Source organism: Pristis pectinata, chromosome 21, assembly GCF_009764475.1.
Source record: "Pristis pectinata isolate sPriPec2 chromosome 21, sPriPec2.1.pri, whole genome shotgun sequence".
NCBI classification, from domain to species: Eukaryota; Metazoa; Chordata; class Chondrichthyes; order Rhinopristiformes; family Pristidae; genus Pristis; species Pristis pectinata.
This window is the reverse complement of record NC_067425.1, coordinates 10,950,252-10,974,038: the sequence shown is the minus strand read 5'-3', so window position 1 is coordinate 10,974,038 and position 23,787 is coordinate 10,950,252. Positions and strand designations below refer to the sequence as shown.

The following is a 23,787-nucleotide window of genomic DNA, read 5'->3' as shown; positions in this document are numbered from 1 at the left end:
GGAAAAGACCTAAGGATGTTCTCAAAGTCTCCTTGAGAAAATGGAACATCCCAACTTACTCATGGGAACCTCTGGCCCAAGACCACTCAGAATTGGAGAGGCATTCAGGGCAGCACTGAGAATGTCGAGTCCATATATCGGAAGCACACAGAAGCCCAGTACAAATGGTGGAAAGAGCAGACCATCTCACATACTACACACCCACCCACCTCCTGCCTCAGCTGCAGCAGGGTCTGCAGGTCCAACACTGACCTCATCAGCCACCTCAGAGTCCACAGAAATGGACAGGAAGCAAGTCATCCTTAAACCCAAGCAATGAAGAGATCGAGATTTATTCTCTCTGCAGTGGGAATTATGCTTGCCTGTGTTACTGGGGATAAATGGTGTGGGGGAGTGCAGGGGGACTGTGTTCCTTAACTTCTTCTGCACCGACTGAACTTGATAAAATCTGCATTGCCTGAGGTCCACGTGAACAGTTGTTTAATTATTCATACAATCAGGCCCTTCTGCTGCTGACGGCAACAGAGAGAAAGAGCTCTCATTTCCACAATGCTATCACAGCATCAGGATACCCCAAAGGCTTTCACAGCCAACGAAACACTTATAGAAAATGAGTTGCTACCATAATGCGAGGAAACTTGTGCATGGTGCTGCTCCACAAACAGCAGCAGATAAATGAGCAGTTAAACTGCCGTTGCTGTGGTTGATTTATTTATTAATGAGATGCTGACTTCACTGGCAAAGCTGGCCTTTATCATTTTATTGTCCACCTCTGATTGCATATCAGAGCAGGGTAAAGATTGCTTAGGGTGCAGAGTCACATGATCTCCAGGCCATTAACTTTGGTGAATTTCCTTCCCTGAATGAGAGAAGTGAACCAGATGGGTTTTCATGCAAAAAAAGAGGTTCCACTATTAATGGTGCTAGCTTGTTCCTTGAGTTAATATTCCCCAGATGCTGAGCCCATGTCTGCAGATCAACAGTCTTCGCCTCCAGATATCAATCAAGCAACCTAACCATAATGTTACTGTACCCTATACAGCCATGTTACCATGCCCCATTGAAAGCTAAACATGAAGACATCAGGAAAATCTCCCTTGTCTTCACAAATTAGCACCATGGGACCTCTTACTCCATTAGAGAGGGCAGCCTGGCCTTTGGTCTGAAGACGCATCCAGAAGACTGAATTCCATCTTGCACGTGAATGGAGTTGAGTCAGTGAACTCTTCCACACCTTTTAAGCCTTGTTACAGGTGACTCCAGCCTCCTGTGCCTCACCTTCTGCAGGTGCAGGTTGGGATGGATCACACTGTCTATTTCCAGGGCTAGATACCACAAAGGTTCAGCTTCAGAGGTGAGCGGTCAGTGCTCTGTTGGCGAGTTCAGGCATCAGCCTTTCTGTAAACCTATCGTGCCATCACTTCAGACAGCCCTGGTTATGCGAGTGAGACTGGGTGGAACACCTTTACCAATAGCTCTCCACCTTCAACAGAGAGTAAAACTGGACAGAGAATAAAACCGAAGTTCAGTTTCAGGTATCTGATGATTTGGTCAAATTAGTTCAACCCTACTGCCGTTGCTCTGACACACCATATAAGGTGTTTGTGAATAATTTATAATATCATTGTAAAGTTCTTCAAACCTATTCAAAGGGACAGAATTTAAAGTGGCTGTTGATTTAGCCCTGATGTTGACTGTAGTTCAGTGGGTACTATTCATGCCTCTGAGTCAGTAGGTTCAAGTCCTGCTCCAGAAGTTGATATTGCAGTACAGAGGGAGTGCTGCACTGTTGCATTCTTGCCGTTCACGTGAGATTTAAACTGAGGCCCTGTCCACACTCTCTCAGCTCGTTGTAGGAGATCCGACAGCACTAATTTACAAAAGAGCAATGGAGCTCTCTCCATTGATGTTAAAATAGATTATCAGGTCATTGCCATTTTGAAGTTTCTGGGTGCGCAAAATGCTTTAGAATGCGCTACATAAATTCAAGTCCTCTTTATTCCTTGGCAGTCTACGGTAAACAACTTACAGTGCAAAAGTTTGCAAAGGTGAATGAAAATATAGAAAAGGAAAACAGGAAGAGGCCCAGTTGCCCCATTCAGCCTGTCCTGGTACAATCTAAGCACAAACCTCACCTCTGTCTCCCTCCCCTCCCACACAATCTTCTGATAGTGGGACAGGACATTAAGCCGTTTAAAGGAAATTATATCAGATATATAGAGTGGAAACATGCCATTTTGGCCCAATGAGTCCATACTGTCCTATGGACCACTCAAGTCTCCTCCCTGCCTTTCCTCATCTAAACCCCTCAGCAATGTTCCGGATATTCTTGTCTGAGTCACACTGACAACCTTGTTAATTTAACAAATGGAAACGTTCACCAGCTGTAGGAAGTCACCCAGATGTTCCACTGATGTTAATTGTGAAATAAATACTGAATAGCTCTCTGGGGAGAATGCCGTTGCTTCACTTTGAAAGGGTGCCAGAGGATCCTTTGCATCCAGCTCGAGATGGCAGATGAAGCATTGCCTTCCTGTGTCAGCCAAAAGACCGACCATCTGACAGGGCAGAGTTTCAGCACAGATTTCTCACTCAAATCCCTGGAGCACTCCCAAGTGATTCGTGCCCAACACTTAGCGCATTAATACAACACCACTGTCCGCTCATTTACCATCCATGTCATGCCAGGTTAAAGTCTCTATTAAGATTCTGGACAGGGCACCAGGGTGTAAAGAAATTCCATTTTCCATATACTGATACCACCACATGAAATCAGACAGGTCTTTTTCCTCTGAACAAAGAAAGCTGGAGAGGGACCTTGAAAACAGTGAAAGTTTCTGATAGCGCAGATGCATGGAGAATATTTCTGCTTGTGGAGAGGAGCATAACTGGTGACCATTAATATAAGATTATCACCAAATCCAACAGGGGAACTCATTTACTGTGACATAGATGGAGGCTATTCAGCCCATTGTGTCTCTGCTTGTCCCCGACAGTACAATCCCATTCCTTCTCTTGTCTCCCTGTATCCCTCTTTCACTTGTCCATCAACTCCTCTGGTTCTTTTGCCACTTACCTACATTAAGGGATAATTTACAGTCGTCGGTTAACCTAGTAGCACGTCTTTGGGATGCGAGGAGGAAACTGAGGCACCGAGCGGACACGTGGAGAACACGCAAACTCCACGCAGGCAGCACCCAGGATCAGGATCAAACCCGGGACCCCAGAGGTGTAAGGCAGCAGAAACCAATGCGCCACCATGCCAGCTCCCCGTACTCGAAGAGCGGTGTCAGTGTGGAACCAGCTACCACAAGGAGTAGTTGAGCTGAATGGTGCAGATGCATTTAAGGGGACGCTGGAGGAGCGAACAAGGAGCAGGTAACAGAGGGTTACACTGATAGATTTAGATGAGAACAGCTTGGAGCCTTGGAGTATAAACGCCAGCATGGAGTGTTTGGGCTGAATGGCCTATTTCTGTGAAGTGCATCCTTTGTGATTTAATTTGAACTTATTAAGATCAATCTAATGTAGACAAATACATTCCCTGCAGATCTCTGATGGATGTGTGTCTTTCAGATCCTTATTTTCTGAGCTCCCTTCATTCATCTCCTGGGTGTCAAAACAAGATGCAATTTTGCTAAAAAGGAATAAAGTAAACTCACCAGAACTTCTTTGGTCTCCGGAGTTTTGCACCCTGGGAGGACATTGCCCCGTCTCCTCTGCAAGATCACATTCACCTTAAAACCCAGCTCCTCCAGAAATCAATGAGAAGGCAAACTGAGTCAGGATTAAACGTCTGTAGTTTCTTTTCTTTTTCCCCTTTCTGTCTGGTCACAAAGACGGTTAGAGAGGCTTTTGCAAATCGATGAACAGCGCGGCTTTGCTCTGTTACAAAACAGCTGCATAAACCCCTTCCATTCTGCAACACTGCGATAGTTTCCTTTACATTTCAATCCCTCTACAATCGGTTAGCCGGGTTGCCATAGTAACTAATGAAAAAAATGAATTCTGGAAATGCTTGTGTTGCCGCATTGTTGAATTTATTAATATGAGGGAAAATAGAGGCCACTGGGAGGGATAATAACAGTAAGCTGAACTGCTTTGTGATCAGCTAAACATTTGAATATCTCCCCCCTCCCTTTTAATTCAGGGGCGTTTAGACGAACACTCAGGGGCCATGGCTTTGCCATTGTCTCACTTGTCCACAGTGAAGAATGGGTCTCTCACATGGAACAGGTCCAGTTACAAGGGGCATTGTCAATAACAATCTCAGCTCCCCCAGCCCAGCACTTACAAAGCTGAATGTCAATGAGTGAGTTAGTGTCAGTCCTCAAGTGAGGGCTGACACTCCTCCAGCAGATGGGGCTGTTGTAGCCACAGGGAAAATAAATAAAAATGCACTGTGCCTGGTACATGAAGTTGTTAAAGTCAAGCAATTCTCAGGCAGGTGGGAACCAAATGATCCTATGGGGTCGAGCAAAAATCAGGGGCATCTTATTTCCTAACCACAAGCTCCTATATGTAAACAACTCGGATAAGCAGCATGGTTCAAGATTATTGATCTGAATTCAGCAACTAAGAATATAAGAAAGTACCAGGTGAATAGAATGGGCAGGAGAGCGGGTATATCAAGAAACTAGGTAGCATGAAGCCCACACCAGATTTTCTTGACGGAGATTTCAACACTTTTAGGAGGGTAGCTGACAGGAGGGCAAGGGTTTCTGGTATCCATTTATGAGATCCAGAGGAGGGGTGAGGGATATGATATTAATACAGGCAAGTGGGATGAGTATAGATAGACATAATGGTTGGCATAGGTGAAGTGGGCCAAAGGGCCTGTTTCTGCACTGTGCAACTCTAAGCCTCTAAATCTGCCAAGTGGAGTCAGCCAAAGCTCTGCTCGTGTGGTAGGTTTTCTTGTTATCCCGCCCTGCCTTCCGATTCCCCATGCACCATGTGGCACTGGACTTGAGTGAGCTGTCCATTGGCTCACTGTGCCTGGAGGAGCAAGGCCCTGTGAGAAGCACTGCCAACTGTGAAAGACATTGCTAGTCTGTTGGTGTCTCTTGTCCCCTTCCCTCCTGCCTTCCCTCTACCACTCAACCCACCCCACCCATTGCTACTGGATTTGTACAAAAGCCAATGGGATAGTTCATCTTTTGGCTCCATCTCTCCTGAGGACCACATGATTTAACTACCATAGTCACTTTGTTTACAATTCTGCTCCTTAAAATGCTCAATCGCAGTGTGTCCTGGGCCTTGTTCAAGTTCCCCTGACCTCCTGGCCGACATTTATTCCTCAACACAAACTACCCAATCTCACCACAAAAATAGACAATGGTCTTCTTGCTCCTTCTGGGATCTTCCTCTGTGAAAACCGGCTGGTGTATGTTCCCACAGTACAACACTGACTGGACCTACAGCTACAGCTGTGAATGACTAAGATGCTTCATAGGAGTGTCATCAAACAAGAACAATACCCTCATCGAACATGTTGAGTTTTAAAGGACACGTCTTACAATCAAACACATTTTTATTTCCATAAGACCATAAGATATAGGAGCAGAATTAGGCCATTCGGGCCATCAAATCTGCTCCACCATTCAATCATGGCTAATTCGTTTTTCTCTTCTCAATGCCATTGTCCTGCCTTCTCTCCATGACCCTTAATCCCCTTACCAATCAAGAACCCATCAATCTCTGCCTTAAATGCACCCAATGACTTGGCCTTCACAGCCCTCCATGGCAACGAATTCCACAGGTTCACCACCCTCTGGCTGAAGATTACTTTTACTACTACCTTATGTGGCAGGCACGGTAGTGTAGCGGTTAGCATAACACTTTACAGCGCCAGTGATCCGGGTTCAAATCCGGCCACTGTCTGTAAGGAGTTTGTATGTTCTCCCCGTGTCTTCATGGGTTTCCTCCGGGTGCTCCAGTTTCCTCCCACACTCCGAAGATGTACGGGTTAGGAAGTTGTGGGCATGCTATGTTGGCGCCGGAAGAGTGGCGACACTTGCGGGCTGCCCCCAGAACACTACGCAAAAAGATGTATTTCACTGTGTGTTTCGATGTACAAGTGACTAATAAAGATATCTTATCTTAATCTTACTTTTACTTGTTACTCAGTAATATGACAAGTTTTCCAGTGAACCTGATGAGCTCAAAGGAAGAGGGAAATACACAAGCACGCCAGACCCTGACTCTGGCCGCACTTGCACTCTAGATCCCCAGCTCACACTCTGGACTAATGGGTGAGCCAGATTGCAAACCATCTGGGTTTCCGAACAACTGGATGCCAGATTATCGGAGATTTACGGTATTTATAAATTTGACAAGAAACCAGGTGGAATTGTATGCTGGGAGGAGGATGCATGGATATTTGGACAAGTTGAGTGAGGGAATGCAATATGGTGTGGATAAATGTGAAGTTATCCGCTGGAGGAATTATGGGGATAAAGCAAGAAAATTGTGTCAGATAGAAAATCATGACTTTGTTGAATGGCCAAGCAGGTTCAAGGGGCCGAATGGCCTTCTGCTCCTGTTTATTCTGTTCTAATCAAATTCCCATGGGGAAGGATTGCCTGTGAAATCTAGTACTGGTAATAACAAAAGGAAAACCAATTCTCTTGGTGGGTGAAACTAGTTTGCAGTGAACAGTTAAGAATATTTTCCAAAAAGCTGAGAAACTATAAAATCTGGTATCACAAAGACAGATGGCAAATTGTCATTAAAGTGATATTAATTAGGACTCATTTGTGAAGGCAAAAATCACCAGTTAAATAATTGCTGTAAAGAACACCTTCAGGACATCTGAGCCATTGTGGAAATGCTGTTACTTGTTTACATAAATTACATGTTAACTTTGCAATACTTTGAGTAGAAAAGAAACCTCAATTATTTCTGCACAGAGTAAAACATTCAAAAGGGGGAGGGGTGGAGGAAAGGAAAGTCATATAGAAAAAGAAACAAAGGCAATGCAAGGGTAGAGAAAGAGAAACACAAACTAGGGCATAACTGAACATGAAATTGCAAGAAAGAAAGAAAGGTTTGCGCTTCTATAGCTCCGGGATATTCCAAAGTGCTTCACAGACAATAAATGTGTACTGGAGACACGGGAGACTGCAGATGTTGGGATCTGGAGCAAATAACGAGCTGCTGGAGGAAGTTAGCAGGTAAGGCAGCGTCTGCAGAGGGTAACGGACAGTCCACATTTCGGGTGGAGACCCTTCACCTGGATTGTGTATTGATTATCATAACATAGGAAACAGCACCCAATAAGCCCACAGCAAAATCCTACAAACAAAACTATTGGCCAGGACACCAGGGACACGCTTCAAAGCAGTGCCAAGGGATCTTTTGAGAGGGCAAACAAGGCTTCATCAGAAAGCTCCTCCAATGGGGCTGCACTCCATCCACACTGCACCAGAGCATCAGCTTGGATTTTTGCACTCAGCATCTCCAGTGTGAGAGGAGCATGTGAAGTTTTGCCTGAGCTGGAAGGGCTGTTTAGCTCCCTGGATGGTGGTGAGGGAGGAGGTGTAGAGACAAGTGTTGCACCTCCTACTGTTGCAGGGGTTCTGTTCGACCGTCATCCATCCCTTATCTGGTTTCACTTGTCACCTTCCTCACTTTAGCAGATCCCAACATCTGCAGCCTCTCGTGTCTCCACATCACCATCCATCCCCACCCCACCAGCACATTCCTCTCTCTCCTTATCTGTCTCCAGCTATTACCCATCGGCCACTGTCTCTCAACTCTCCCTCCACTTCCCCGCCCCACCTGGCTCCACCTGCCCATCAGCCCCTCCTTACCAGGTTCCACCTATCGCCTGCCAGCCCTTGCCTCTCCCCTCCCTCTCTCCTCTTTCTATCACCCCTCTGCACTCTCAGTCCTGTTGCAGGATCTCAACCCAAAACGTCGACCTTTCCTCTAACTCTTCGGGTGTCTCCTGACCCGCTGAGGTCGTCCTGCGATTTGTTTCTTGATTCCAGAATGAGCATACTCCCACTGAGCTGCAGGAGGTGACAGGGAATGAGATGTAAAGACAGGAAGGCACAGTGACAGAGACAGCGAGAGAACGAAAACGGACGTTTAGGCAATGACAGAGGGGGGGGGGAGAGGGGGGGAGAGAGGGGGGGGAGAGAGAGAGAGAGGGAGAGGGGGAGAGAGAGAGAGAGCAACAGAAGAGTTAAGCACTAAAAAGAAAGAGATTGTGATGGCTTCAGAGAATTGGTAATTACATCAAAGAGATATTGCTTGTTGTGATTCATTGTATAGGATATGGCTGATTTACTTTCTGACTGCATATCCTATTGGTGACTGAATGATCTACAACTCCCTATACCTCTACCTTGAAAGCTTTCCACCAATTTTCCTTCAAGTATTAAGGATCAAAGGATAATAGTGTTTACTTTCAATTAGACTGGTTCCATGGGAATCAAGGTGATTAGAACAGTATATGCAGTAATCATCTTTCCAGTTGTATCAAGCCTGATTGTCCTATATCTGGGGCCAAAATACACAGTCATAAAAATATTATAGAAACCAGCATAATGAGATAATATGATCCCACAAATCTACAAAGGCTATGGTAAAAATTCTGAACCATTCATCAGTGCTAATTTGGCTCTGCTTATTTAAAGAGGTGTTTCATATGGAATAGGTTAGCGGTAATAGAACAGATCTGCCACATATACTAATAACATTCAGTTATACCTTTCCTGTCTGACAAAAATTAGCTAAGGAGAAATAAAGTCTTTGGTTGTCAAGGATATATGTGTGTAAGAACATCAGGTGCTGTAGTAATCACCTCCATACACTTACTTTTATTGACAGAGAACCATATTGCAGAGAGGCACATTCATCCAGTGGCTGATGCTCGTATCAAGGAAAAACTCATCTAAAGAATGTGTGGAATGAATGACAACTGTGAATGGTAATAGATTCATTGGCCTCTTGAGTGGGTGAAAGCTGGATTGAAATGGATCCCTTTTAATTACAGCCTCACTGAGTGAGATGAGATTAAATCTAATTTATTGATTTAATTTGGAATTTAAGGTGCATCAGTTCCAGGCAGTTACTTTAAGTATTGACAGCTGAAATTGAACAGACATTGTTGGAAATACTCAGCAGGTTAGGCAGCGTCTGTGGAGAGAGAAAAACAGAGAGCCGCTGAGGTCCATGAACTTCCTCAGAATCAGAAACGTGCTGTTTTGATTGATCTGAAACATGGATTCAGTTTCTCCCCCCAGTGATGCTAACTGACCTGCTGAGCACTTCTAGCCTTTTCTTTTTTATTTCGGACTCCAGCATCTGTGGTATTTAGCTTTTAGACAATGAGAGCTATTTGCATTGATCAGCAAATAGCAGTGACAATGGCAGAGGGCAGTGAGGTTTTATGGGAGAGATCAATGAATTCACTTTAAGTGGTACCATTTCATAAGTGTATAATTCGATGTTTTACAAGTGGCTTCAACTAATCAATTAGTAAGAAAGGGAAATGCTTTTTTTCATTTCTGCATTTGTGTTTATTGTGCCAAAGTGTAACTGCCAAGAACCATTAAGAGAGAAAGCCCAACTGCCCAGTCTCAATGAAAAGAGATAGAAAGAGCTAAATCTTTGACCTTAATTTTCCTATTGGCACCTTGTTATGGTTTACTGCTGCGGAAACGAGTTGCTCTGGGAACTGGCTGGACAGCTGCTCGATCCATCCGCAGCCTCTGCCAGCAGCTTTGAATTTACTCCCTATTTGTTGGTGATATCTAACCCGTAGCCACAGTGCTAATGAGACAACCCGGTAAGAAATACATTGCAGGTTACAACATATTTCAGCTGCTTCCCAGGTAATTTCACAGCTCATCTGAGACTAGTGGCATTAAATGAAATGAAAAAACAGGGCCATAATGCAGCCACATCCATTTACATGAGAAATCTATGTTTTTCCACAGCCAATTTATAAGGTGAAAAGCCTAAAGCAGTCTTTGTTTTATATTATAAGCACACAGGAATTTGTGCATTTTCCAATGTGTGTCACAGTTGCTGGTCCGTGTTACAAAGATAGATAGAGGCAATGGGGAAGATGCAGTAAAAGATTTACAAGATTGACTGCAACACTGGGCAACTAACTATCAGGAAAGACTGAGCTGGCTGTGGTTTGGGTCAAGTGATGAACCAATAGAGGTCCTTAAAATGGTGAAAGGGCTGACAGGGTAGAAGTACCTTAGATATGAGACTTGGTCATAAATCCAGTAGACATTGCAGGTACAATATTTCCACCCAGTAAAATCCTATCTACTTGCCGATGTCCTTCAGTGAAGAAAGTCTGCCATACTCACCTGCTCTGCCCTATACATGACTCCAGGCCCACAGCACTCCAAACTCCCCTCCAAAATGGCCTGGCAAGGCACCCAGTCCGTGCAATCAAGAAAATACAATGAATGCTGGGTCTTGCCAGGAAAGTCCATATCCTCAAACAATTAGATAGAAGGATAATATGGAGTGGTTGAGGGGAACAGAATGACTGCCTTGAAGGAGAAACTAAATAAGTAAAATGGAAAGAAAGGAATAGGACTGTGCAGTGATAGTGCAGGGTGAAGTTGGGTAGGAGCAGCATAAACAGTAGGTGAATTTATGCTGTAATTTTGGAAATCCATGGATTCCCAACAAACAGGCATTCCTTGCCCATTGCTTCTAGAAATACAAACTATTGTCTAAACTCGACTGTCAGACAACTGCCTTTGTGGCTCCCTCAGCTTTCATCACACCCTTACTAATTCTGTTGTGCTGCCATGTATGACAGATATCACAATGAAATGTTTCGGTTATCACCAAGGGAAGTCTTCACGGTGATTGAGCAACCACAAAATCATCATTACTACCAGGCGTTCATGATGCGTTCATACGTACAGAAGGCATCTCAGAGCATCAGAGAGATACCACAGCCAAGAAAGCACAGCAGTGTCTCTACTTTCTCAGGAGGCTAAAGAAATTTGGCATATCCCCTTTGACCCTCACCAATTTTTATCGATGCACCATAGTAAGCATCCTATCTGGATGCATCACAGTTTGGTATGGCAACTGCTCTGCCCAAGGCCGCAAGAAAATGCAGAGAGTTGTGGACACAGCTCAGCACATCACGGAAACCAGCCTCTCCTCCATGGACTCTGTCTACACTTCTCGCTGCCTCAGTAAAGCAGCCAATGTAATCAAAGACCCCACCCGCCCCAGAGATTCTCTCTTCTGCCCCCTCCCATCAGGCAGAAAGCACGTACCACCAGGCTCAAGGACAGCTTCTATCCCACTGTTATAAGACTATTGAACAGTCCCCTAGTATGATAAGATGGACACTTAACCTCACAATCTACCTCGTTATGACCTTGCTCCTTATTGTTTGCCTGCACTGTAACACTTTATTCTAAATTCTGTTATTGTTTTCCCTTGTACTACCTCATTGCACTGTTGCAATGAAATGATCTGTTTGGATGGCATGCAAAACAAAGTTTTCTATTGTACCAGTACATGTGACAATAATAAACCAATTCCAAATAATGGGTGAATTCAATTGATCAGTAAAAATTTTAAATGGATTCAGAATAGATGAGATAGCCTTTTATGCCAAAAATTCAATTCGAAATGGTTCATATCTAGATCAGTCAATGTAGAAACGGTGGAATCTAAATGCAAGGTTTTCAACTGAACAGAAGTAGCTAAAAAATAATCAACAAAGTAACAAGCAATAGTTTATTTTGAAACAGTGATGAAATATGCTGCCATCAAGGCTAAGGCAATATCTTTAAAATTATAATGTAGAGTGACTCTCCAAGAAAAAGGAAATATAAAATAGGAATAATCAACAACTAAAGCTAGAATAAAATGAATAGAATGGTTATAACGACAAAGGAGGAGAGAGGAAAATATTTGTTAAAACCAACTAGTGTCTGGTGATGGGTGAAAGAATGTTGAATAGAAAAGTACTGGATCCAGAGCTTGAGGGTACTGTTATCAGTCTTCAGCTTTGAGCTAGTTACCAATGCTGCAGTACAAACTGGAGTATTTTATTGGCATCAGAAGAATCGCAAGAACCAACAGAATTATGGTAAAAGATTTACCATGGATCAATAGGAGCAAAAGAAATTTGGAATTTATAAAGGCAAAGAATGGGTGTCTCCCAGGTCAACATCTCCATCATTGAAGCCCTAAGTCAGGTCCATTGAGCTGCCACCACATAAGACTCCCAAAATGGACACTCTATTATGTGCTCTATCACAGGAAGACATTACCAAGCAGATAAAGGAACAAGGATGTTCTGAAAGCCTCCTTGAAAATTGCATTATCCCTAGTGACCTTTAGAAATCTCTGGTCCTTGACCACTGAAAGTGCAGAAGGAGCATTCAGGGCGGTATTGAGAACCTCAAACCCTGACATCAGGAGCACATTGGAAACCCAACGTAAATGTTGGAAGAAGTGCACCAGTTCACGATCCATCCAGCCACTCAGCCATAAGGCACCTCCTGCCCCATCTGTGGAATAGTCTCCAGTCCCACATCGGCTTCACATGTCATCTCAGCACCCTGAAAATCAGAGTGGAAGCAAATTGTTCTCAATCCTGAGGGACTGCCCATAACGAATATAATGCTGGGATGTATATTGGCAGAATAGGAAAGGGAGGAAGAGTGTATTTATATAGAGACCTACAACATCCTCAGTTAGTTACTCTGAAGTGCCATTGTTTTTATGTAGGCAAATGCAACAACCAGTTAGTGCACAAAAAAGTTTCATACACAAATGGCCAGATAATCTGTGTAATCAATGACATACAAAAGTGCTTTTACATAGCAGTTAGGCCACATCTTGAGCACAATGCTAACAGATCCCTCAAAATGCTAAGCCTGCATTTGAAAATACAGAAGTTTGCAGAAGTACCAAGTCCCAAATCTTTAAGATTATGATTTAACAGAAAAGATGAGCAAAAATACATTCAAGATATAAAGCTGCTTAAAATAATAAATGCAATAAATGTGACAACAGAATAGACAGATAATAAAAGTCACTCAATTAAGAATAAATTATCCCAAGAAAGTTGACAGATTGAAAAGAATGGGTTGATTCACAGTACAATTAGTTGCTGAGAGCTGACCCTAAATTGGCATTTCTCACTACAAATCTATTCAGCAGCTGCCAGGTGACACAGCAGTCTGCATCATGTTTAGGGAAAATGGTTTGATGCACTCCCAATTTAGGCTCACCAATAAACAAACAGGAGCCAAGGTTTTTTGACAATTGCAGAGAAGTTACAGGATTTCTCTTAACATCTCTCCAACATCAAGACTCTTGTGTCCCTTTCCTACTGGCTATCTATGTCTGTACCAAAACACCATATCCATTTAGTGGATCGAGAAAAAAATATTTATATTAATTAGTGAACGGATTTCTCTGCAAGTGATCACTATCACTCCCTACTTTACAAGCTCAATGTTGTTAGACTTCTCCCCAGTTTGATGAAGGGACAATCCTTGACAAAATGCAACATTGTCTGTATTTTGTCACAGCCACAGGAAATAATGGATCAAAAGTAATCCTCCCCATTGGGGAAGATTGGCTGCACATAGCTGTTGCTGCTTTCTTGTTCATTGAGCAGGACCCATTTTCAGAATGGCAACTCAAACATACTAGACTGATACATGGGGTTAATTATAAAGAATTTCATTTTCACTTCCATTGATTCCCATTCCTTGTTCCAAAGGCTGCCTGGAAACACATCCTGGTCAGGTTCAATGGAAGGCATGTAGCAAGTGGATTGAACTGGTTGCCATATACAGGTGACTCATGGATGTTCTTGGTGTAGGTCACTAACATTGATGGATATGGGGGGGGGGGGGGGGGAGCGGTGCTGTACGATATTCACAGGGGCAGCATGGAGCAACATTCGTTTTTTGTCAATTCCTGAGGATTCCTAGGGATCCAATGACCTTATCAGCAGAGTGAGTTTCTATGAGAATCTCTGTAGGCTTTCCAAGAGGAGCAGGAGTGGACCCCTGACCTGTTCCACCGTTCAATAGGATCATAGTTAAAAGTATTCAGCCTCCATAATTCTCCGGGTAAAGACTTCCCAACATTTACATCTTTCCAAGAGAAAAAATTCTTCCTCCCTCCATCTTAAATGGGTGCCACAGTGGCACAGCAGTGATTGCTGCTCCCTCACAGCTCCTGGGTTAGATCTTGACCTCAGGCACTGTTTGTGTGGAGTTTGCATGCTCTCCCTGTGACCAGGGGATTTCCTTAGGGTGCTCTAATTTCTTCCTGAAACCCAAAAATGTGCAACTAGGTTACCTGGCCACTGTACATTTTACCTAGTGCAAGTTAACAGCAAAAAGAGGAGTGAATGGGGATATATGAGAGAATAAGTTGGAAATAAGGAGATGGGGAATGGACCTAATGGGACCCAGCATGAAGCTAATGGGCCAAATGACCTCTTTCTGTGTCATTATGAGATTAAAAAATGGTCAAGTTCTTATTCTGAAACTAAGCCACCCCTCACCCACCCCGTCTCCAGTTCTGGAACGGTTCACCCGAAGAAATATCCTCTCACCATCCACCGTTTTGACATCCTCAGATATGTTTCAGGAGCACCACCCTAACGCCACAAGAATATGCACGGAATTCTGGTACCACAGCGACTGCCAACCTGAGTGTCAAGCAGACCCTGGCTTTTCCATCCTGTCTCTAGTTCTGGCAGCTCGGTTTAGAGGCCTGTTGGCATAACCAAACAGCTGTTTACCTGAAGCCACAGTCGAACAATGATTTGCAATCCTTTGCATTCTTGCAATTGTTTTTACAGTTCATTATAAAAATTCCATCACGGTATACATTTTTCTTTGAATTAATGCCCTCTGTTGTGCAAGATAACAAAAGGAAGAACAATTAATTCAAAGCAGAGTTGATGCACAAGGTACCATCTACACTGGTCATTCACTTAATTCACGGGGTGTGGGCCGTATGCTGCTATTAAGCAGTTAGTAAAGGAAGATTAATATTTATCCAAATCAAACAAAATTTCCTGCCTGTCATCATGGCGAGCGGCCATTTTCTCAGTTTGATACTAAATCCCTGCAGTGACTTGTGTTAGGCAATTACAATTAATTGGTTGTTTAACAGGGGATTACGCACCTAATGTAAGAGAACACAATTACTCCTTGGTTGCCATGGTGAGCATGGGTTTCAATAAGCATTTGCAGGGTTGCAAGATTTATACTTTTTGAAATTGGTCTTGAGAGAGTTAGAAGAAGAAAGCACAAATGGTTACACTGCAAAGCTAAAAGACTGCTCTACCTCAGAGAACGTTTAGAAGGCAGAACTTCCTACCTCAAGCAGCAAAGGAGGCCAAGATAGATTAGTTTTATGGGAAGCCAGATAATGAACAGAGGGAGAAAGGTTTAGAAGGTATAGAGATAGGATTTGACATTAGAGACTTGTGTAGAGGGTAAACTGAGCTGAGTCGTTCATTTGTTGTACGTGGATGTCACTGGCAAGGCCAACATCTATTGTTCATCACTAATTGCCTTTGAACTGAATAGCTTGCTACATTTCAGAGGACAGTTAAGAATCAACCACATTGCTGTGGAGTTGCAGGATAGAGAAGGAGATTTATTTCCTTAAAGGGTTTTTACAATGATCCTATGGGTTCATGGTCATCATTATTTGCTGCCAGAGCTCCAGAAAGCTGGGTGTTTCTGCACAAGTGTGGCCAAGTGCATAAGTGCGGCCAAGTGCGTAAGTGCTGAACTTGCTGACAGTTTACCACCAAGTCTATGACAATGATGTTGGACACCAGCCAGGGAGCACAAAGTTTACTGAGATTCCCCACTGTTCATGATGGAAAATTTGCTCAAACAAGCTATGCTACTTTGACCATGCACGGGGAATTCTGCTCCATTACTTCAAGAAGAACAGCTGTGAGTGACTACCACCTTTTGGATGATTAGATTTCTTGGATATTTCCCCAGCCGACCATAAATTGAGACAACACTGCTGTAAGTGACCATGTACTTAATGGGCATTATGGATTAATCCTCCACTCATTGCATTTGCAGGAGAAATAATGCCGCTCTAATTGAGGGACTTTGCTTTGGTTTCAGTGAAGACCTTTCTCCTTGTCTAAATAGATTTTATTATTTGTTTGCCGAGTAAATATATTGTTTTCTGTGGAAATATACTTTGTTCTATGTAAACAGACTCTGTTCATTGTATAAATGACTCTGCTGTTTGCCAGAGCGAACTGGGATGAGGGTGGGGAAACACGGGATACCATCATGAAACATGCAGCTGACTGGTGAAGACCAGGAGTGGAAGAGGGCTGCTATGCTGCAGTTAAAAAGGATAACTGCTAATCCGTTAGTCAAACATCAATAACACATTAAACAATGGGATCTGTTCCAAGGTGCAGGTTGCGATAGTAAAAGCTTAGTAAGAATTAGTCAGTGTGGATTGAAGAGAGTATGACAAACATCTCAGGTAGCTTTGAGGATTTAGATGCATGACTTATTACAATTTTCAGAAAGCTTTTGACAAATGTTTCTCTGGAAAATCCATCCATTAAAACTGATCAGAAAAACAAGTTGAAATAGGCATTTTTATTTTATTGGTGCATGGACACTCAGTGTCAATGGTGCCAAGGTCATGTACTATGTGAACTAGACTCATGCTCCACTTTACTTTGAGTGTAACTGGTATACTTAATCCCTACTGTATCTGTTCCAAATCATAGTCATGGCCTTTTCCGAGGAAGGCAAGTTCAGATTTGCACAAAGTGGAAAATGGCTAGTGAGCACCAACATTGTACTGAGCACTTATCCTGGGTTCCATTGGGTAGAGATCGGGGATCCACCCATACTGCGTGAGCTGCATATAAAGCCAGATCACAGAAGTGAAAGGAGAGTGCCTTCACCCACTGCACCACCCTGTACCCATAAATAGGATTTGCACTTCCACAGAGGTTTTGAAATGAGTGTAATAGATATTAATAGACTTCGCTTTCAGTGTAGCCCAATGCTAAACATACTCAGTTTGATTTCATATACAAGAAATCTTTCAGGAAGTGAACAGCTCAACTGTGGTGCAAAAGCCAGACTGAAACATGATGCACAGAATGAGACCATTTGGCCCATCAGACCAGTTTCTAATCTTCGAACAAAACAACTGGGGCCCAAATTGCTCTTTTTCTCCACATAGCCGCAATTTTTCACACCGTTGAAAGTCACTGATGACCTGTGTCTCACTACTCTTCCAGGCGGCAAGCTCCAGGTGACAACAATCTGCTTAATTAATAACAGTTATTCATTAAAGGAGAGCTGTGGACTGATGATGGGTGCAGTGTGTTGGTTCTAACCACTCTCTGGGTGAGGTCGTTTCTCCAGATCTCCCTGCGAAATACCTCAGAGGACCTTTGAATCTTGATGGAGAACATGGCTTCCACCTCAGGTCGGTTGTCAGGATGCACACACCATGGTGATCAGAAAGGGCAAATGGTCTTCAGGGAAACAAATGCATTGGCAATCTTGTACACAGCACGGAAATTCTGCAGTGCCACCTCACCTTGAGGTTAATGGCTTCTGCACAGGAGAGAGAAGAAAATTCAGTATCAGCATTCCTTTCGAGCTGCCATGTTTTGGACAACAGAGGTGGTGGCTGGAGAACAGGCTGCCTCACGTGCTGAAAACAGTGGTAGGTTGGCAAGGAAAGTGTGCTATGCTTTACGTGAAAGTGATAACATCCTAATAAGGTCACTCCCTCTGCCAAGTACACTGGAGGAGGAGCTGGGGAAATCAGCTGTTGACTCCATCTATGCAGTATTTCAACAGAAAAAATGGCTTGTTTAAGATGCTCATGTGAATATGGCATCGCTGACAACAGAATCCCTCAACCAGTTTCTTAAAGCTGCACTGTTTGCATGATGAGAGGGCAGGGCTCTCTCCCATGTTCCATCTCCCAGGGTCCACGTCCTTTTAATTTTTTGTCCACTTTAAACCAATGATTAGAAAAAGGGGCAGTGGGCCCACAGCTCAGAATTTTCCTAGGACTTGACAGGGTAAACATAGGGATGACCTTTCCCCTGGTTGCCGTGTCCAGGATCAGAGGTCACAAGTTCAAAATGAGGGGTTGGCCGTTCATGATAGAGGTGAGAAGAAATTTCTTCACCCAATGTGCAGCGAATCTTTGGAATCCTCCAGCCAGGAGGGCTGTCGAGGCTCAGACACTGAGCGTATTCAAGACAGTGATCGGGTATTAAGGGAACTGTGAGATTTGGAGTTAGTGCAGGAAAGTGGCACTGAGGTAAAAGATCAGCCACGATCTCATTGAATGGCAGTGTACTGAGGTATTACCTGCAGCCTTCAAACACCCAGTGTATTTTCACTTGTAGCTGGATTTTTGATTCAGTTTTTTTTACATAGGATTAAACAGAATTTCCAGCAAAGTAATTTTCTGCCCAATTGGAAAATTGTGGCTGTGCTTACATTCCTCTCAAGCATCCTACCACTGTTCGTCATTCAAGCCTATCATTTCAGCAGTTGCTATGAAGACCAGGAGATTGAGGACCAATGTTTGCTCACAGAGTCAATGACATTTCTCATAACCTGGCACATGGGAAGAGTGGCTCTGCAGGCTATGGGAATCTCCAAAACACATCCACAACTTCAGGACAGATGGGGATACTTGCTGCACAAGTGGAAAATATAAAAATTCTCCAATGTTTGTCAGTGGTCAACAGAAACACTCAACAGGACATATAATACCTGAAAAGTTAACTGTGTTTCTCTTTCCACAGATGCTGCTTGACCTGCTGAGTGTTTCCAGTATTTGTTGTTTCTGTTAATGACCCAATATTTGATCCCCAAATATGGAGATGTTGTGATGCACTCTGCCTTCCCGCTTAAACATCAAAATGGGAAACTACAATTGTTGTCTGGGGTCACATTAGCCACATGAAAGAAAGGATCATTCCATTTAACTTTGTTCACTCTCACAAATGTACCTTTAAATATGTCTGGCCTATTCAGGCACTCTCAGTGGTACTGGAGTTCCACATTCTAACCTTAAACCCTGAGGAACAGAAGCGGGTGTCGGCCATTCAGCCCCCCAGTCTCTTCCACCATACAATAAGATAATGGCTGACCTTCTACCTCAATTTTTTCACCCTCACGTCCTATCCCTGGATTATCATAGCATCACTCTTGGAATTCCTACCGAATCCAACGGGAATATCTTATACCTAGGGACTCTCGTTTTGGTGTTTTCACAAGTGGAAGTATTTTACCCTCCATCTACCCCATGGGAGCTTTGCTCTTCTTGTTCAAAGCACACAATCTAATCCAGTGATTGATTTAATGCAGTGCCGCTGAGTCTTACCCCACACAGCTCAGGGAGTTTTGTAGAATGGACAATGATGGAAATCAGGTTATTCAATCTAGAATGGATGTAAGCCCAATTCAAATTCCCTATTATGAAGACTGATACGAAAACTATATCAACGGTACTTTTTAATTATAAAAATATAACTGATATTAAGTGAACAATTCTCTCATTGACACCTTAGAAATATAACTTACCTGATTGTCCTGCCCTCTGTGACAGGCGTGACCTACTTCTCTCTGGGTCTCCTGAATATGTCTACATGGGTTCAACAACTCTGCTGCTGTGATGAAGAACTCCGGCATGTTGATTATTGGGCAAGGCAGCACTATTCCACACACACTCAATGAGCTTTTCCTGAATTCAGGCATTGCAGAGGCATAAATCCATGTAACATTTTGAGCTTTTGAACCAGTATAAAAGACTCCAGCGTTAACGAGTGGTTGGGGGTATAACTCATGCCTAAAAGCCAGAACAGTTCGCAAGTCGGAAGTGCGGCAGCGAACTAAGTTCCCAAACAGCAGAAGATGCCTGCAGCCCCACAGCAGCTGGCAAATTCATCCCACCCGTCTGCCAAATGCTCAGTCGTATGTGCGGGCTGGACGCAAGTCAGGCATTCGTAACCTGGGCAGGACCTGCAATCATTTTTCCTATTTCGTACAATTCTGCCAAGATTCTGAGCTGTTCTTGCTGTTCTGTGACAATATCCCATTTAGTTTAAGTAGGTTAACTTTTAAATAAAGAAGACATATAGAGAGAATCATGTGTATACGTTCGGCATTTGCACAGAGAGAACACTCATCACAAAATCCTAGAAGGTAGAAGTTCATTGAGATTCTCCTGAGCTTTAACTATAGCTCTAGCAGAAGACTTTGGAAATTCAGGGCGAAATGGTGCAAACATGTTTTTAACCATTCACGTATTTTCATCCATTTATGCAATTTCTATTCCTGGGCCTTTCTGCTTCTCTTCCTCCAAAGTTGTGGTGGGAGGTCAGGAAAACCTTCACGGAAAGTCCAGCGAGCATAATATCTGGTTTAATAATGCTTTTAGCTAAACACTAAATTCCAATGCAGCATCAGACAATGGGATCAGGTAACTAAGAACTGCAATAGCTTCCTGCACGTCTCACAGTATCAGTAGTGTACATGGACCCATTATGCAGAAAATAAATGTCAGCATTTCAAACACATACAAAAAAAAATCAGATCAATGACACCTAAAGAAGACAAGTCAAGAAGTATGTGATTATTCAATGTTCTATCAAAATCAACAAAGGATTGATAACAATTATACAGCACGCTGACCTGAAAAGATGGAACAGGGTTATTGCCTATCTTGCCCTGTATTCAGCTTCAGACACATTAGATTACTCACCTCTGTCTCAAGGCAGCCACGGTAGACTTATCAATCCTGAAAAACAAAAAAATGAATGAAAATTCATCATTCACAAATACTCAACTAAGATGAATAAGCATCAAAAAATCAATTTCCTCTCAACTGGACATGGTTTTCCTGTATAAATCAGCTGGCGTCCAAGCTCAGAAAGCAAACTGCTGAGCATTGGCATGGTTAGCTGGCTACAGCTGCAGGCACCATACACTGCCCAAGCCCCATTCACTTCCTGCCCACCATGTGCAGGCAAAGCCTCCTGTAATGCAAAACAACCCTTGGCAATTGATAACGTTGTACTCGTGAGTGAAACACCATGTAATCTGTATATTATACCCCAGCATCATGTTCCAATTTTGCACAGTCCAATGAAATAATACAGAAAGCAAGAGTCAAAATTGATCTGAACTCTCTGTTAAGCTGGGACGCAGCTGGATGAAAATGCATTGTTTCTGATTCGATCGATTTAACCTTACGAAGGAAGCAATTATGCAGAAGTGAGAAAAACTGTTGACAAATACAAAAAACAAGGACAAATTTCTCTCGGCAAATATTTAATCTGACCCTTCTGTGAGACAACTTCCTATAGATTTACTGACCAGTGTTATGTTCTCAGTAATACTTCAGTGGACTTTGAGAAGATGGCATGAATTATTGAGGTTCAGTACATTACAGATTACATACTGTTTCATTCAAGAATATAATAAAGTGATAGAGAGATATAGCTCAGAAACAGTCCCTTTGGCCTGCTGAGCTCACACTAGTAGTACTGTTAGCCCTTGTCAAGGGTGAGTCCCCACCTTAGGAGGCTTTGTTTGCACATGTTTGGCAGGAGGTTTAACGACCATTTGTGTAACAAGAAACAGGGAAAAATCCTATGCTGCCTTTGCACGGGAGACAATTAGAGTATTGATACTATACCTTGTTCTGTTGGTTTCATTTTACTTAAAGCCTAGGGTATGGACAGGAGGTATCAGATTAAACCATCAGGAGCTGGGATACCCCAACGAAGATCAGCTGATTTGGGATAGATTAAGCTATCACGGCTGATTAAAGTCCAATCAGACAGGCTGGCCTATCAGCACATATTCTAGTATCACAGCTCTACTTAGTCAGGCAACCATTGCTTGTCTCTACTCAATGAGTTTGGGAACAGAACACCTTCTAAGTTGCAGTCTTGTCTCCTCATTTGCTAAGATTACACCCCATCACTTCATCCACAAATTTAGTTGCCCCACTAAATTCTAGCCTGAAGCAGCCAAAGCTCTCAGTTCTGAAATTCCCTCTCTACACTTCCCCAACTTTCTACTCCATCCCTCCATCCCCTAACCCCTCCCTTAGAACAAACTTTCGGTCATCATCTCCCTACCTGGCTTGGCCTCAATTTTTAGTTGGGACAAATCCTATGAAACTGCTTGAAATTTTAGCTACATTGGAGGTGCCCCAATCAATGTATTGAGTGATGTTGAATGGCCTAAACAAACAATTAATAATAATGCAGATCAAAGATTTTTCCCAGTTATTTATTCCTAAAATCCAACCACAGTAGGGACAGCAATGGCTCTCCTTCCAACGTCGCTGAATTGCAGATGAAGAATAAAACATGCCAGAGTTATTTATTTCCATCAATTTTAATTTATAAAAGTTAGTAAAGAGCTTTAAAGACAAAACCTTGTGACTCATGACCTGCGTCCATTGGAGAAAGCAGGAGAAACTTCTTCACCGAGAGAATGGTTAGAAGGTGGAACTTGCTACCACAATGAGTAGCTGAGACAAAGGGCATAAATAGATGAAGCTGGATCAACACATCAAAGAGAAAGGAATAGAAGGAGAGAAACAAAGGATTGCAGCTGCTGGAATCGAGATGAAAAAAACACGACGATGCTGGAGGAACTCAGCAGGCCAGGCAGCATCCGTGGAGAAAAGCAGGCGGGCAACGTTTCGGGTCAGGACCCTTCTTCAGGACTGCAGAAGGAAATGTGGATGGGGTTGAATGGCTTGTGTACAGCATTAATACAAATGGTCCATAAATGTTTTCCAGCACTTTGTAATTCTGTCAGAACATGGGTGCAAGCAGAATGCATAAATGCTCTTGAGGGGAAGTAGGTAAGTATTTGCATTCAAAAAAGCATAACTAAAAGGTCAGGTCAATCAGGAATGATAATAGTTCACAGTAGGCTCTCCTGTAAACTTCACCATTCCAGTGATAAAAAGAACCAAGTCTTGAAGCCTCGGGGGCAGAAATGTGTTTTTGTTTACTTAAGAACATGAAAAATTAGGCCATACAGCCCTTCAAGTCTGTTCTGGCATTTGCTAAGATCATCACTGGCCCCTGTTACACCACTCCCCCTCTCCTCCTTACACTGGCCATCTCCCCTCTCCATTCTTAGTCCTGAAGCAGGGTTTTGACTTGAAACGTCAACAATTCCTCTCCCCTCACAGATGCTGCTCAACCCACTGAATTCCAGATTCCAGCATCTGCAGTCTCCATGGCTGATCTGATCTTGGCCATGATCACCTGATGTAATCACCTCCACTTTCCTGTATGTTTCCTTTTAACCTTGATTCCTCTAAGAAACCAAACATCTGTCTGACTCAGCCTCCACACACTTCTGGGTTCAGAATTCCAAAGATTCACTACTCCTTGCCTGAAGAAATTTCTCATCTTCACCCTTAACATGCAACTCTTTATTCTGAAACGGTGTCCCCTGGTTTTAGATTTCCCACGAGGGGATAGATGCTCTCATTCCTAACCTGTCAAGCCCCTTCAAAAACATAAATGTTTCAATAAGATCATTCTTCTAATCTCCAATGAGTATAGGCCCAACCTGCTCAATTATGTGCAAAATTCACTACAAAGCAGAATATGCTTCCAAAAGAGGGGGATTCACTGACTCTGTTGCATCAACACAATCCTCAGATTTGATTTAAAGATCTTTGTTCAAGCTATAATGTGTGCACTTTCCTCCCAGGCTCAGCTTCTCAGCC

At 43.1% G+C, this 23,787-nt stretch overlaps 1 protein-coding gene across 1 annotated transcript in view; it reads right to left on the bottom strand.

Moving 5' to 3' along the window:
* Window positions 1-23,787, bottom strand: part of LOC127581192 (rap1 GTPase-activating protein 2-like) — a 328,459-nt gene that overhangs the window by 182,707 nt on the left and 121,965 nt on the right. Inside the window, 1 exon segment of the mRNA XM_052035296.1 lies at window positions 20,785-20,820. Coding sequence (XP_051891256.1) covers window positions 20,785-20,820 — 36 coding nt within the window.